General features: G+C 50.9%; 1 protein-coding gene across 11 annotated transcripts; it reads left to right on the plus strand.

Moving 5' to 3' along the window:
- The first annotated feature begins 2,577 nt into the window (after positions 1 to 2,577).
- Positions 2,578 to 14,727, plus strand: LOC138109245 (alpha-fetoprotein-like). 11 transcript variants are annotated; one of them, XM_069012332.1, is made up of 16 exons: positions 2,578 to 3,568; positions 3,883 to 5,305; positions 7,309 to 7,435; positions 7,773 to 7,833; positions 8,016 to 8,151; positions 8,337 to 8,542; positions 9,048 to 9,195; positions 9,585 to 9,682; positions 10,001 to 10,130; positions 10,430 to 10,644; positions 10,790 to 10,922; positions 11,512 to 11,609; positions 11,906 to 12,044; positions 12,269 to 12,492; positions 12,792 to 12,924; positions 13,560 to 14,727. In XM_069012332.1, exons 2-16 carry the CDS (start codon positions 5,228 to 5,230, stop codon positions 13,602 to 13,604), a joined length of 1,971 nt encoding a protein of 656 aa, XP_068868433.1. In that variant the 5' UTR covers positions 2,578 to 3,568; positions 3,883 to 5,227; the 3' UTR covers positions 13,605 to 14,727. The 11 variants fall into 11 exon arrangements, with proteins under 11 accessions (XP_068868433.1, XP_068868431.1, XP_068868432.1 ...); XM_069012330.1 differs by having other exon boundaries at positions 2,578 to 3,237; positions 3,326 to 5,305; XM_069012331.1 differs by having other exon boundaries at positions 2,578 to 3,237; positions 3,490 to 5,305.
- Positions 14,728 to 14,842: the final 115 nt, after the last annotated feature.

The raw sequence follows: 14,842 nt of genomic DNA on the forward strand, positions 1-14,842 counted from the left end.
GCTCAGGGCTCAGCCCAAAAAATGCACGTTTCTGCCCAGAATCCCTACGCCTGTCCCGCTCCCCCTGCAGCCAGGGCCCTGTCCAGGAGCACTGCCAGGGCGGCCCCAAACCGCAGCGCAGCGGGACGTGCCGCACAGCCAGAAACCACAAGCACAACCCTTTTCTTCCCGCGGAACAGCCAGGCCCAAGGGAGGAGCGGGGCACAGCCACCACCCTGACCTGCTGCAGCCTGGCAGCGCTGCCGGCCCCAAACTGCCCCGCAGCAGGGCCGGCGCCAGAAGCCGCCGGCACGGCACAACTTCCTCAGCTCCTGTGCATCTGGGGCACTCCTTCCTTCCCGCCCGATCCTGCCGCCTTCCCCAGGGGCACGGCAGAGCTGCCCGGGTCAGAGCACTCACCGGACAGTCCCTCCTCCCGTGCCAGCCTCTCCCGGGGCCGCGCTCCTCACCTGGGCTCATCTTCCCGCGCCACGGTGCCCAGGGCCGCTCCTGCTGGGGCCGCGTCCCAGGCCGAGCCCCTCGGCCCGTCCCCTGTGCTGTTTCCTGCATGGAGACAGTCCCCGGTGAGGAAGAGGCTGCAGCTTTGCCTCTTGGAAGATGAAGCTCTTGCCCCAGCAGGAGCTCCCAACCCCACACCACAGGTCCCTCCCCGCAGGCAGCAAAGCGCAGCGCTGAGCGCAGACCCCGCTTGTACGGACTGCAGCCGCCCCCCGGGGGTCACCACCCGCCCCGTGCTCCCCCCTTTTCCCTGCGGTGCTGCAGGGCCCGGCTCACCCCCCTGAGCCCCCGACGGCCGCGGCTTTCCGGGCAAACGAGAGCCGCCGGAGCCTCTCAGAAGCCTGTCCCGGGCAGGCCGGGCCCGCGGCCGGTGTAGAGGCTTTGCCTCCTCTCCTTCCCCCCGCCGTGGCTGCCGGCCCCGCCTGCCCCTTCCCAGCCGGACGCGCAGTTTGGTGGCTCTGCCTCCCTCCGGTGAGCCTGGCAGCAGGAACCGAGCTGCGCCGAGCCGGGCTGCCCGGGCAGGGCCTCCGGACAACGAGGCACAGCTTGCTGGGACACAGGGACCGTCAGGAAGCCTTTCCCCAGACTTACCGAACTGCACAGGAAGGACCGGGCGGCTGCAAGCGCCCCGTCCTCCGGGAGAGCTCAGTCGGGGAAGGCCCATTCGGCGGAGCTGTGCCGGGCAGCCTCCTCTGCAGCTTCCCCACGGCCGAATCTCTGCGAGTACATTTGGAAAACACCGGTGCGGGTTCCAAGTTCCAGAGCACCGCCTGGCTCCCTTCTCCACCACGTCACGCTTTCCTGCGGGACAGGCCCCGGCCCGGGGGCAGCCCCGAGCTCCCGGCACGGCCCCGGCACGGCCGCTCCTGCCATCCCGGCCGGGAGCCGCAGGCCGGCCCGGCGCCCAGGTGGGAGAGCTCGTACTCACCCCGGGCCCGAGCTCCGGAACGCCTCGTCCATCCCCGCACACGTCCCAAGGTCTCTCCGCGCGCACAGCGCTGCCGGGGGGCGCAAACCGGCTCCCGGCACAGGAGCCCCAGCCCGGCCCCTTTGCCAGCGGCGGCTCCCCTGCCCCAAGCGGCAGCCCCGACCACCCGCCCGGGCAGCGTCCGGCTCCTCGCCACAGCCCGGACCCCGCCCCGGGAACCGCGGGAACCGCAGCTCCCGTCAGGGCCCCGCCGTCCCGCCGGGAAAAGGCCGCGGGGCGCGCACTGCGCATGCCCCGGGCGGGGCCTCGGTACCGCCGCTCCGCCCCCGCCCGGCGCCCCGAGCGCAGCTGCGGCCGCTGCGGGACTGGCACCGGTACTGCGGGGAGCGCCCTGGAGCGAGCCTGGAGTGTCCCTACAGTGCCCCTACAGTGTCCCTATAGTGCCCCTAGAGTGCACCAAGAGTGCCCCTAGAGCGTCCCTATAGCGCCCCTACAGTGCCCCTACAGTGTCCCTAGAGCGCCCCTATAGTGCCCCTAGAGTGCACCAAGAGTGCCCCTAGAGTGCCCTATAGCGCCCCTATAGTGTCCCTACAGTGCCCCTAGAGCGCCCCTAGAGCGCTTGCTGCACCTGCTGTGAGGGACACCGAGTGTCCCACCCCCAGCCCCGCGATGCTCCAGGAGAGCAGATGCTTTGGCAGAGCTGCAGTGCTCTGCACCTGCCCTGACAGGCTCGTGTTTCTTCTCTTTGCTGAGGAGGGGATCTGAGCCACAGAGGGGACTTGGTCCTGGTCAGGCAAACAATGACCCGCTCCATCCCAGACAGATTTCCCTCATGTACGCTCCAGGCTGAGCACACCCCCTCCCTGCCGGCTGCTGGCAGGGCACGGTGGCCAGGAGGTGACACAAGAGCCAAGTTTGTGTCCTTGGTCCCTTAGGACAAATGTGGTGAGCACACGTTGCCCAGAGCAGCACTTGTGGAGCTGCGCTTTGGGATTTGCTGGCCGTGAGGGCTGCAGAGCCCAAAGGGCTGCTGTGGGCGACGGCTGGTGCTGCCGAGTCGTCAGCACTCCCTGCCGAATTCCAGCGCGTACTGAAGGCGGGATTCACGCCGCCTCCAGCACCAGGCCGTCACCCGGCAGGGCGTTAAAGTGCCGGCAGCACTCACCGCTCGCTGTTCTGAGACAGCACCGGCTCTTTTGCGCCGGGTTTGCTCTGCGCCGGTACCGCAGGGCGCGCAGATTCCGCCCGCAGCGCAGCCGCGCGTCCGGCCGGAGGTGCCGCAGCGGCGCCAGAGGCGCTGTCGGGGCTGTCTCTGCAGCACCGGGCGCTGCTCGGCAGGGGGCGCTATCGGCCTCGCACCGTCCAATTCCTCCCGGGGCTTTTGGCTGCAGGTTTTTGGAAGACACGATTTTGCTGGATCCCACTCCCATTGCTACAATCCATAGGCACTCATGTGTTTCCCTTGCACGGCACAGTGTCTTTCAGTTGGCATAAAGACAGACCTGTGCAGCCAAGCCGCAGCCCTTAAAGCAGCATCTCAAGCCTTAGTGTTGACATAGTTTTGAAAATCACGTCCCAAGAGCTCTCGGTCCCATGCTGATCAACGCTGCTTCTATTCCCAGGACTCTCTTTTGGGCTGGGGCTTTCCACGGCTGATATTTGTTGCCCACCTGGGTTAGTTTCTAATGAACTGAACTTCCTTTTTCTCTTGTAGAGTCTGAGTTGAGAAGGAGAAGGACCAAGCACCATCTGCAGCCGTACCCAAGACTGGCACAAAGTGTTCTTGAGGCACTTCAGCGTTGCCTGAAGAGGTAGGGAAGCCTCTCCCCGGTTCCCTGGAGCTCGTTTAATCTCTGCTGCCCGTGGGCAGAGAGAGCCAGTTCCCTGCCTTGCCCACAGGTGCTGAGCAAGCAGGTCACTGCAACCCAGGCTTGCCTCGTGCTGAGATAACGCGTTTGGACAGGCAGCCCCAGGGGTTCACTTGGCCAGGCCACCACGCCTCCGGGGCCAGATAAGCCGAGGACAGGTTGTAAATGTCACCCTTTGTCCTCTGTCATGTCCAGCTCAGTTGCAATCGGCCTGCGGTGGGATTTGGAACAGAGATAAAAGCCGGAGTGCCCTGCTGAGGAGGTTAAGGGGAGGGTGAGTCAGAGAGCGTTTAAACTTGAGGAATTTCTTTCTTCTTCCATCCCAGGTGTTGTAGGTTCATTTCATGCTCTTAAATGATCTGGCAGATAGGGTTTGCTTCCCAAAAAAGGGCACGCGGTGTCGGTAACAAGCACATACGCAGCAGCCTCTACAGACATCACTCCTTTAAAGCTTTCACATTCGAAACTGGGCTGCAGATTCCCCTCCCAATAGCCAGAGCCCCCCAGGATCAATTATTAATTCCTTCCTCCTCCTTAGAGGGTAATAACGACGTCGTTCCAGACTCTCCAGAAAGACATTCGTTGCAGGAGCACAGAAAGCGGAAGAGCCTCTCCTCACCTAAGGCAGGACAAGGCTGTATTCAAGGAAACCATTTCATTATGGTGCGAAGGGAAGCATCCTACAGCACAGAAGCAGACGCCCAGTTCTCTTGCTCGAGGCCTGCTGGCACCAACACCGCTCTCTGAACTAGACTGGGGCTTCAGCTCCCAAACAGAGGGGTCAGTCCTCCAAGTCCAAAGCAGGGATCAATTTTCTCTATTTTTTGTACTATCAAAAATGTTTGTTACAGAAGAGATGGCCTCTGAGGCAGCCCATAGGTCCTAGAGTTACTGGAATGCTTCTTTTCTACTGTGTGGGATAAGTGTGTTTTGCTTTTGCCGTGGCTCTGGAATTAAAAGGAAGAGAAGGAGTAGGGCAGGGTGGAAATGTGAGTAGGGAAACTCACAGGGTACAACTCTGTCCTCACGTCTCAGGGGTGACCAAATTGCACTTCAGAGGGAACCTGGACATCCCACACAGAGGAGTCCTCCTGGGACACTTGGCAGGTGATTCCCAACACTGGGACCACGCCAAGCACCCGCTGCACTTCCCCCCCACGTGCCACTGGCAACGCGTATCCAACACGTCCTCTCGAGCCCGGAGGCAGCCGGGATGGAGGGAAGCGCTGCTGGAAAAGCAGTGAGGAAGGAAAGGTGTTTCGTTCCCAGCCCCGTGGCTCGCAGGAGCCACGGGCCAGCGGGATTTGCTGCTGGCTTTACGGCAGCGCGGAGCTGCGGGCGGCCTGGGCGCGCTGCCGCTGGCACTGCCAGAGGTTATCCTGTCCCCTGTGCCAGCACGCTCACACCCCCTCAGGGGACACTCCCCAGGACAAGGACTCCAGGAAAAGCCGTCACGTCCCATCCGAACGACAGACCACACAAAGCACCTCAGAGTGACTGAAAACAAGGGAGAAAACAGACATGGATGGACTTTTTTGTTCCCCCAGGTGAAAAGAATTGGAGTGGGATTCTTTTGAGCGAGATGAATTATGGTTTGGATTACACCCTGTGCAGCTTTTCAACGTCCCCCAGCCAAAGGATGGCTGGGGAACAAGAGAATTGCCAAAAATTGCCTGGTTTGCATGAGACCAGTCACACTCCGTGTGGATAGTCCATACATTTATAAAGCCTTTTAAAACGAACAGGCTCTGGACTACAGGTAGAGTCAGAAAAGAGGTTAAGAGATGCACTTTTGGCAAAATACATCCACTGAGGAAATCATCTCCAGGTCCAACAGAAGTTCCTAAGTGATTCTGATACAACTGGTTGCTGGCAGGAGCTGAAAAGAGCAATTCCTGCCATCGGACTCCCCAGCACAGAATCAGCAGCAGCAATGAAGTGGACAACTTGGATTTCCTTCCTGCATTGCCTCCAGGCCTCACACTCCAGAAAAGATTTGTTGAGTAGACAGGTAATGAGCTTTTATCCACCACATCCCTGCCACACCTTGGGTTTTGAGGCACAGATTCTGTGAGTGTCACGCTGCCCCGAGTGATCTGAAGGGAAAACCTTCCCTCTCTCCAGAAGCTCCCAAGGAGACCCTGAAAGCCAAGCAGAAACCCCTGCTTGTCTCAGTGAGCCTCGAGCTGTTACACTCCAGCCGAAGGAGTGGATTAGGCTGGGTCTGAGCCAAACTGCCACAGAATGCACAGTAAATTCCCTGTATTCCAGCAAGAGGAGCTGAGCACTGTCCCAGCTCAGAGCACATGGAATCCCATTCATGCCTGTACAGGAAGGCAGAGAACTGGTGTTGATTTTGAGCTAAATATTTGCAGAAAAGACTCAAATGTGTTGTATGAAAGTGAGTTTTCTTAGGCAATCTGCAATTACCTATTTGAATCACATGGAGAAGCTGAAATGGTTTTGGCTTTCCATGGAAAATTCATGTATTCAACCACAAAGCAATTCCTGGAAGATGAGGAGGACAGGAATCAGGGTTTGCAATGGAAGTTGAACAAAGCAAACCTGCAAAAATGAACCAGACTTTCTTTGTAGCCTTTTTAGCATGGAAAACAATACTTAATCTCCTTTGATTTTCAAATCCCTGCATTGCAACTTGTTGGTCTTCCTTAGCAGGGAATTACTCCTCATTTTCCAAGAGGAATATAATTTGATCACTTCTGTAAATTTAAACCAAGCACTCAGCCAGGGATGTTGGTTTCACAGGGCCATAAAAGAGCACTAAAACAAGACATACTCCAAAACACGTGTTCAGATAAAGTCCAGCCACCTTCCTTTCATTACATTTCCATGTAAAAACACAAACATGAACCATGTTTTCTTTAAAAAATGATGACAACTCTTAATGAGGACTAAGCTCTCTGTTGGATCTCATTCCTAGTGCTGGCCACACTCCTTTCCAGTTAAATACTTCACACACATTTCCCTCCTGCAAGTGAGCGTTCACTGAACACAGCCCAGTTGCCATCCCAAGAGTGGCAAGGGTTTTCCAAGAAAAGTGAAAAGCAGTTACCCATCCTGCTGAGCATGGAAAGAGGCACTGGAGACACTGGATTTAAAGGATTCAAATGAATGCCCCATTCCTGGAAGTGTCCAAGGCCAGGTTGGACGGGGCTTGGAGCAACCTTGTCTAGTGGGAGGTGTCCCTGCCCATGGCAGGGGGTTTGAATGAGATGAGATTTAAGGCCCCTTCCAACCCATACCAGCCTGACATTCTGTGATGATCATGCATGTGGAAATAGTCTTTGCCCATCTACCTCTGTGTTAACAATACCTGCAGCTCTTCAAAGAACTTGTATCTCCAAAAATTTCTTTTTATCTCCCTGATGCTTACAGCATACATTTTTAAAAAAATCAGTAAAATACCTGTAATAACTGGAATTTTTCCCTTCATTCTACAATTTTGGAGTTGATTTTGTTCCAAGCTTTGTAGACATTTTGATGGTAATTATCAATGCTGCAAAAATGTGCGTGGGGTACCTCATTCAGCCTTTCCCCATGACTCCTTGGGAGCTGGGAGCAGGAGAGAGCTTATACAGCAAGGAGGAGTGCAGAAATAACAGGATAACAGCTGAACTTGGGATTTTCCAGTCACTGATCAGTTCCAAAGTCACCTTCTGCACAGCAATCACCTTTGAGCAATTTGTAAGTAGATGAGTTCAGTGTGCACAACAAAAAGCCCAAGGAGTGTTTAAACTTCTTGTGTGAGGTGTGATAAGGAGAAAATGCCTATTTGTCTAAATTTTATGGGGGAAAAAAAATTTCAAGGTCCTTCCTTTGCAATAACATGGCCAGTTCATCATCCTGAGCAAATAATGGCATGTCTAATTATTGTGGGAATATTCCCAAAGGGTTACTGTGAAATCTGACAGTAAAAGGGTTTTGATTAACCAGGAATCATTTGGGGGAGGATAAAAGTAACTCTTTCCCCTTAATTCTTTCTGCCTTTCACAGATAAAGCAAACTCACCCCAAGTCCCTGCCAAAACCTGACAGAATGAACTGGAGAACAATCCTTTACGCTGTTTTATTGGTGAACCTTACAGTAGCCAAAGCCCTGCCTAGAACTTCTCGGGATGTAGGTAAGGATCTCTCTCATCTTTTTTCTCTATTTCTTGTTTAACACTGCTGGCTGACTCGGCCCACGTGGCTCTCTGGTGGCTCACTTAGCCACAGCTGGATGTGGGGATTTTCTTAAGGGACAAAGGTATACAGCAAAACTCTCCCTGGAAAAATCTGGTGTGATCAACCTCTTAAGTCCATGAGAATCTCTGTGGTATGCAGGATGGGCAGGGATTACTGAGACAGAGTGCATGGAAGGGAAATTTTCCCTGCCTACTGACACTTGAGCTACGAAATAAAGAGGTATTTAATGAAGCATTTAGTAAACATTTTTACTGAAATCATCTTGTTTTTCAGAGGGAAAAACAAGCATTGGTCAACGTTTTTCTCAGCTGCATGAGAACAACTTTAAAGCCATGTAAGTTGTCCAGGTAAAGCAGATTTGCTGCCACTGCACAACTTTGTCATTGGGAATGAGTGCACCAAGTCCCACCTTGGCCCAGGGTGATACAAATCCTGTCACTGCCTCTCACCTGCAAAGCCCGTAACGAGTTGTTAGGAGGCCAGGAGCAGATCTAATGGAGCGTGTTCCTCCCGCAGTGCCCTGATCATGTTTGCCCAGTACGTGCCAGGAGGGACGTTCAGGAGAGCAGCCGGGATGGCTGAGCGGGTCACAGACCTGGCCAGAAGCTGTGCAGCGGCAGCCAGGGACAGCCCCGACTGCCTGAAGCCTCTGGTAAGCTCAGTCATGTTTCCAGTGTGGTAAACCTTCCCAGAAGTGACTTGTCATTGCAGAGCTCTGGCACGAGTTTTTCCAGAGGCGTGAATCCATTACTCTGAGACGTGACCTCCCCACGTGTGCAGGTTTGGCTTGTGGACTCTTTCTCCCATCTATAAAGGTGAACTTCTAATTTTTCACAGGACAGGATTTTCTTTGATACAATATGCCAGGAGAAATGGCAAATTCCCAGGATTGCTGACTGCTGTGCTAAAGAGGATTCTGAAAGAAATGACTGCTTCCTCTCCCTGAAAAATTTCTCGCAAGGCTTCATCCCTCCTTTGCAAAGGCCAGATGCGGAAGCTGCCTGCAGAAACTACTCACAGCATCAGCAACCATTAACAGCATAGTGAGTAATAAATCCTAGATTGGATGCATGGATGTGACAGTTTGGGCTGGAGGCAGAAAATGCAGCAGCAACCACAAAGTCCAGCCTAAGAGTCTCTCTCATACTCATGTTTCTTCCTAATGTGAATTACTTGTGCAATTTATCCAACTGTAATTGCCATTCTGTGAGGCCTGCTGTGTCACCTGCTGCTTTGGCTTTATCTCCAAGTGACATTATTCTGGCCCAGTTTATTGTAGTCTGTGTAAAGAACTCACCTGAAACCAAGGGCTTCCCTTTAGTCATTAAAAGCCAAGCAGGAGCTGTGCTGCCACTAAGCCAGAACTGGCAGGATTTGAAACTTAAATTCCCAGGAAAACATCAGCTCATCAAAATTTTATGAGATAAACCTACACTGCGCAACTGTTTGATATGTCAGGAAAACAACATCTTAAGTAGCCTTTATCCTTTTGTTACTTTTATAATTTTAGTATCAACTGAAACTAAAGCTGTTTTTCTCTGGTTTCAGTTTTACTTACGAAGTTTCCAGAAAGCATCCCTTCCTGCCTGCCCCAACAATCCTGTCAGTCGCTCTCCGGTATGAGGAGATGATGAAGAGGTGCTGTGGAGGTGCGGAAGGCCCCTCTCAGCACCTGGAGGAATGCTTCCAGACACAGGTACTCCATCACAGGGGTTTCAGTTACTGATGTGCAACTACGCAAACACTGAGAGACAAATACCAGCATTTCTTTCTCAACATCTGAGCCTGATACTGGAACTTACCTTGCTAAGCACAAACCGAAATCAGACTGCCCTGGAGCTCCTTGGTGACCATTTCCTCCCCTGTGCTAAAAGCACTGAACTCTTGTCTGAAGGGTTCTGCTTTCTTTTCACAGAGCACTTAATAAATGCTGGTGACTAAACAGCAAGCACAACAGTTGCTTGCAACTCGTACAGCATTTTACTTCCACTGTTAAAAAAAAAATTAAATACTGTCACCACTGTAGTTTCAGTGTGAACTACTGTATTTTCTTCCGCTTTCATGGCTGCATTTTCTTTCTATCAGACACCAAAGGTGGTGAAGCCAGTAAGAGAAGATGCCCTGAGGCAGGAACACACGTGTGGAATCCTGAAGAAGTTTGGAGAAAGGACCTTAAAGGCTCTGTGAGTTTTCCCCATGTTTATTATTATTTAGGAATAAAGCTGTGAGTGCCTCCTCAGTGACTCTGAAGTACCAGCCCTGTCCTTTTTGTGTGCAGGTCACCATCTAACAAGGAAGACAGATTAGGAATTCAGATTTGTGTATGGCAGCATCGCCATTTCCTTACAAACTGCCATGAGACTCCAAAAATCTAAACCCAAGTCTGAACCAATCACATCTCTCTGTGATGAAAGTTAGACAATGTCTCCACACAGAAATGATGACGGCTAGCACAATCTCCCACTGCGAATATAAACAATAATTACTTTCCTTCCCTTTAGGAAACTTACCCAGATAAGCCAGAAATTCCCCAAAGCTGATTTTGTCACTGTTCACAAACTTGTGATGGACGTGGCTGACATGCACAAGGACTGCTGCCGCGGAGACATGCTGGACTGCATGCAGGACAGGGTAAAGCCCTTCCATCGTTGTGTGGCTGCAGAAATTTAATGCTTTTGTTGTTATTGTTTCCAGATTTTTTTTCCTCCTCTGCTGTATGGATTGCTCTGCCAAACTGGAATTTAACTCTTCAGTCTAATACTGTGGTTGATTTTCCCAACTGGCTTTTCTCCCTGTGAAGCCATTAAAAAGTGCATAAAAAATCACCTTCTCTGTCTCTAAAATGGAGATAAAAATACTGATTTAAAAAAAAAAAAAAAAAAAAAGACCACAGTCTGGTAAAATTTCCTTCTTTCCTTTTCTGTTGACAGGAAGACATTCTGCAGTATGTCTGCAGCAACCAGCACATCCTGTCCAGTAAGATCCAGAAGTGCTGTGAACAGCCCCTGTTACAAAGGAGCGAATGCATCGTTCATGTGGAAAATGATGACAAACCTGCAGACCTGTCCCCCCACGTCAGGGAGTTTATTGAAGACAAAGGAATATGTGAACGTTTTGCCCAGGAAAAAGACACACACTTAGCCAGGTAGCACAAGGCTTCCTCTGTGAAATTGTTCCCGTTCCATCAGACAAACCTACCCTGAAATGTCCCTGCTGTCCTTCCCATCCCCGGCCTCCCAAGGGCAGTGGTTTTGGCTTCTCCCTAATTCCTGATCTTCCACATACTGCAGGTTTCTGTATGAATATTCCAGGAGACACCCCGAATTTTCAGCCCAGATGCTTTTAAGGATTGGCAAAGGCTACGAGGACCTGCTACAGGAGTGCTGCCTGCCCGGGGCTCCCAGCAGCTGCCTCAGCAGAGGGGTGGGTGCTAGTGGGCCCTGGGGCTCCTCACAGCACATGGAGGGGGTCAGACATGTCACCCCATCACTAAAAAGCCAGTATCCCTGCTCCAGGGCCACAGCTCAGCAAATACCGCAAGGTCTGACTGATTCCCAAATGGGAAAAGCACCAACAGAGCCTTCAGTTGTGAAGCAATTTAACATGGATGGATGGAGGGAAAGGGATGGAGCTAACACTACCACTCCTTTTGTCCTTGCTCCCTTTTGAGTTCCTGACCAATGCCAGTTCCCCCTCCCAAATGTAAGAAGCACTTATGGCTATTGTCTGGGATCAGGACAGTGGCCTTATAACACCTGAAGTCAGAAGCTGCCCTGCGTCTTAGACCTGGCCCTCCAGCAGCCACACAAAATTCAGTACGTCGTGGCAATTGGAGGTGGACATTTACCACATTCAGACAGTTTACAGGGGTTTCAGACAGAAATGGCATTAAAAACAGGTGGTCCATACCAGGTGAGAGGCAGCTGGAGATACTCAAGCCTGATCAGGAGGCAGTAGGACATTCCGCATTCCCCTGATGCAATGACTCCTCAAATTCACTTATTTTTTTCAGGAGGAAGAACTGAGGAAACATATTTACGAAACAGAAAGTGTCATGAGGACAAGCTGCGACATTTACAATGAGAAAGGAGATTACTATTTCCAAAACGAGTATTACTGTTTCCTATGCTTCCTTACCCTGCTCCGGCTGGGCACAGTCCAGGCTGGAGTAACGCCACACGGGTCTCACGGGCCAGGCTAAAGGCACTGCTGAAACATTTGGCTGCACACAAACAGGGCAGTCTTACAGCTGCCCACCTGGGCTTAGAAACTCAAGGCTCAGTCCTGTCCTTGTGCTAAGGAGTGTTCCATGGCGCTGGGCTGGAACATTCCATGGGGAAGGCAGAGGCTGCTCACTGCTGCCTGCTGAAACAAAAACACCAGTATCTCAAAATCTGTCATTTCAGGCTCCTCATGAGCTTCACCAAGAAGATGCCTCAGCTGACATCTGCAGAGCTGATCAAATTCACCAAGGAAATGACAACCATCGGCTCCAAATGCTGCCAGGTGGGCCAGGACAAGCTGCTGCCTTGTGCTGAGGAAAATGTGAGTGTTATCCTTTGGTTCTGGATCTTACTTTTTGCAAAAAATCAGAGCCATTTCTGCACTGACATAAGCCAGTATTAAGTACAAATATAAAGTATTCTCTATCTTACAAACAAACTTTAAATTCCTTTTACCCTAACTTTACTGTGAGCATTGTGTTTCAGTGATTTTTGAAAATGAAAAATTAATGATGTAACATTGTTTTTTTCATTCTCTTGGTAAAGCTGGATCTTGTGCTTGGGGAAATCTGTAGGAGACACCTGGCTGACCCCATAAATCCTGGAGTTTGCCGCTGCTGCAGCAGCTCCTATGCCTTCAGGAGGCCGTGCATAGGAAAACTGGAGGTTGATGAGAGTTATGTGCCCTTGGCCTTGACTCCAGGGCTATTTGCTTTCCATGGAGACTTGTGCACCACGGAAGAGGAAAAGTTACAGCACAGGAAGCAGGAGTAAGACATGATGGTTTGCTGTTACCCCTGGCACTGCTTGCCTTCCTCTTGCCCAGCGTCCTGCCTTCTTTCTTCTCTGGAACACTCCAAAACCAGACAATGATGTTTCATTTCAAAGGGGAAGAGGGCCAGCTTTGCTCCCTGGCAGAAGTCCGTATCTGGGTGGTGACTAAGGACAAAGAGCTGTGGGAAGGCAATGGGTGGGAACAGAATGGGGTGGGGGCTGCTGGCCTGGCGTGGAGGGCAGTTCTGTGAACACGTGCTTCCCTCCCAGTTCCCAGAGCTCTGCTCTCCTGCAGGATGCTCATCACCCTCCTCAAATACAAGCCCCAGATCAGCCCAGAGCAGCTGGGCTCCGTCACGGCCGCCTTCAGCGCCATGAGGGAACAGTGCTGCGGAGAGGCAAACCCTGAGACCTGCTTCCTGAAAGAGGTATTGCTTCTGTTTCCAGCCAAAGTTCCTCTGCAGCAGGGAGGGAAAGGGAACATCCACATTTTAGATCAAAGCATTTTCCCTGTTTATCCTCCTGCCTCTGTTTCCCTCTTGCCTTGCCCTCGCTGGTTCAGCCCGCTGAACTTCATACCCCAAAACTGCTTTTGGTTCCTCTTTACCCTGCAGTAAATCCGCTTTTCCCTTCTTCTCTCATGTCCCTCCCTTTACTGTATTCCTTAATTGAACTTTAACAAACCATCCCTGATTCTTTGTTATCTTTTTTCCCAAGCTTTGGCTTAAAATTATAAAATGGAAAGAATTCTCTTATTCATAAAAAATGTTTCACCTCTGGATATATCTGAACAGCACATCTGCAAAGGATTCTACTGTCTCTTCCTACCAGAACCGTATTTCAGTATTTTTCTGACCAATACCGAATCTAAGGCCACCTCAGCTGAAGAGGAAACCAGTGTGCATTCACAGTGATGAATGTGTCTGTGCTCTGCACACAGTGTTGTGTACACCTTGCCAAGGTCATAGGACAGGACCTGCCATTGCCACCGCACTGAACATGTCACAAGCATATCAATCACCCTCCTGACATTATTGCTCCCAGTGATTTTCCTTTTTTCCAGGGTCCAGAACTCATCAAAAGGAGTGAGAAAATGCTGTCGGCATAAGGAGCTGCATAGTTCATGGGAAGGTCCTCGATGGACAAGTGACATGAACTGCACAGGGAGCATGTAAACCAAACCAAGTGACAAAAAGCCACATTTAGTACACAGAGAGGCTGAATCCCCATAAGGAAATCCACTGAAACAATCAGCTAAGTGATGGAAATTCAAGATTTGGCTGTGGCCACCATCTTCTAGTATGCAATGTAATTTTATTACTCCAAATAGTCACAGACCAAAACAAAGAAAGGCATTTAAAATCCTAAGCTTATGAAGTGTAAGTGCAAATGAGATCAAATTAAGAGAAAATCTGCCTGTAGCCACTTGTAAATTACTTTTCAATCACTGAATAATTTTTTTGGTAATGCTGGCCTTGAACTACAGCATATAAACTCACCAAAATGGCCTGCTCTGGCTTGTTGTAATGTTGCCTTTAAACAGAGGAAGATTATCTTGGGAACCCCAAATAAGGTGAGAAAGAAAAAAAATAAGTAAAATGTCACAGAAAGGGCAGGACAGGGACTGCTGAAGCACCTGGTCAGCAGGGAAATGTACAAATTCAGATAGGATACAGACGGTAATCACTGTTTCTGTGATTAATGGCTTGGGGTTCAAACTTGAATGACCCCCATTTCCTCTGTCACCTGTGTGTCCTTGCTGTTTCCTTGAATGTCCCATAATACTTTGGAATAAATTCTTCTCCTGCTCTTGTCTGTATTTGTCAGAAATGGTTCATTTAGACCACACAGCACCCACAAAGAACCAAGCCCACAACAGTCACAGCATGATTTCACTCACCCTAAAATCCTGGCCAATGGCATTAGGTCTGTGTCCTGTCCCAGAGTTGGCTCCCAGCAATTTTCAGTCCCAATTCAGCAAGACAGGGGAAATGAAAAGGATTCAAGTCTTGAACATCAGATGGTGGCAAAATGGCTTATTTTGGGAAGAGTGGACATATCCAGGGGATTGGAGAACCTGCTTGAAAACACCTCTTTTCCACATGGGCTGTGCAAGAAATTATTTAATATTCCAGTACTTACACTTGGATGCATACTCTGCTGCTTCAAGGAACTTTCATTTACAGCTGGAAGGCAACTGTCATTTAATCCCTACCTCTGAACTGTGAATTATTTTCATTTCTGCCCTCTCCCTTGCCCCTAATATTTTTCCTAGGCAGGATTATAAACTGCTTTCAAATAACACACTTGCTCCAACCTGAGGAGCTTCAATCAGCACCTTGACCT

Source organism: Aphelocoma coerulescens, chromosome 4, assembly GCF_041296385.1.
Source record: "Aphelocoma coerulescens isolate FSJ_1873_10779 chromosome 4, UR_Acoe_1.0, whole genome shotgun sequence".
Lineage (NCBI taxonomy): Eukaryota > Metazoa > Chordata > Aves > Passeriformes > Corvidae > Aphelocoma > Aphelocoma coerulescens.

Coding starts and splice junctions, on each gene's coding strand:
- LOC138109245 (XM_069012328.1), top strand. CDS start 6,796: ATGGTAATTATCAATGCTGCAAAAATGTGCGTGGGGTACCTCATTCAG. Junction 7,834..8,015: donor GAGAACAACTTTAAAGCCAT/GTAAGTTGTCCA, acceptor TTCCTCCCGCAG/TGCCCTGATCATGTTTGCCC. Junction 9,683..10,000: donor GAAAGGACCTTAAAGGCTCT/GTGAGTTTTCCC, acceptor CCTTCCCTTTAG/GAAACTTACCCAGATAAGCC.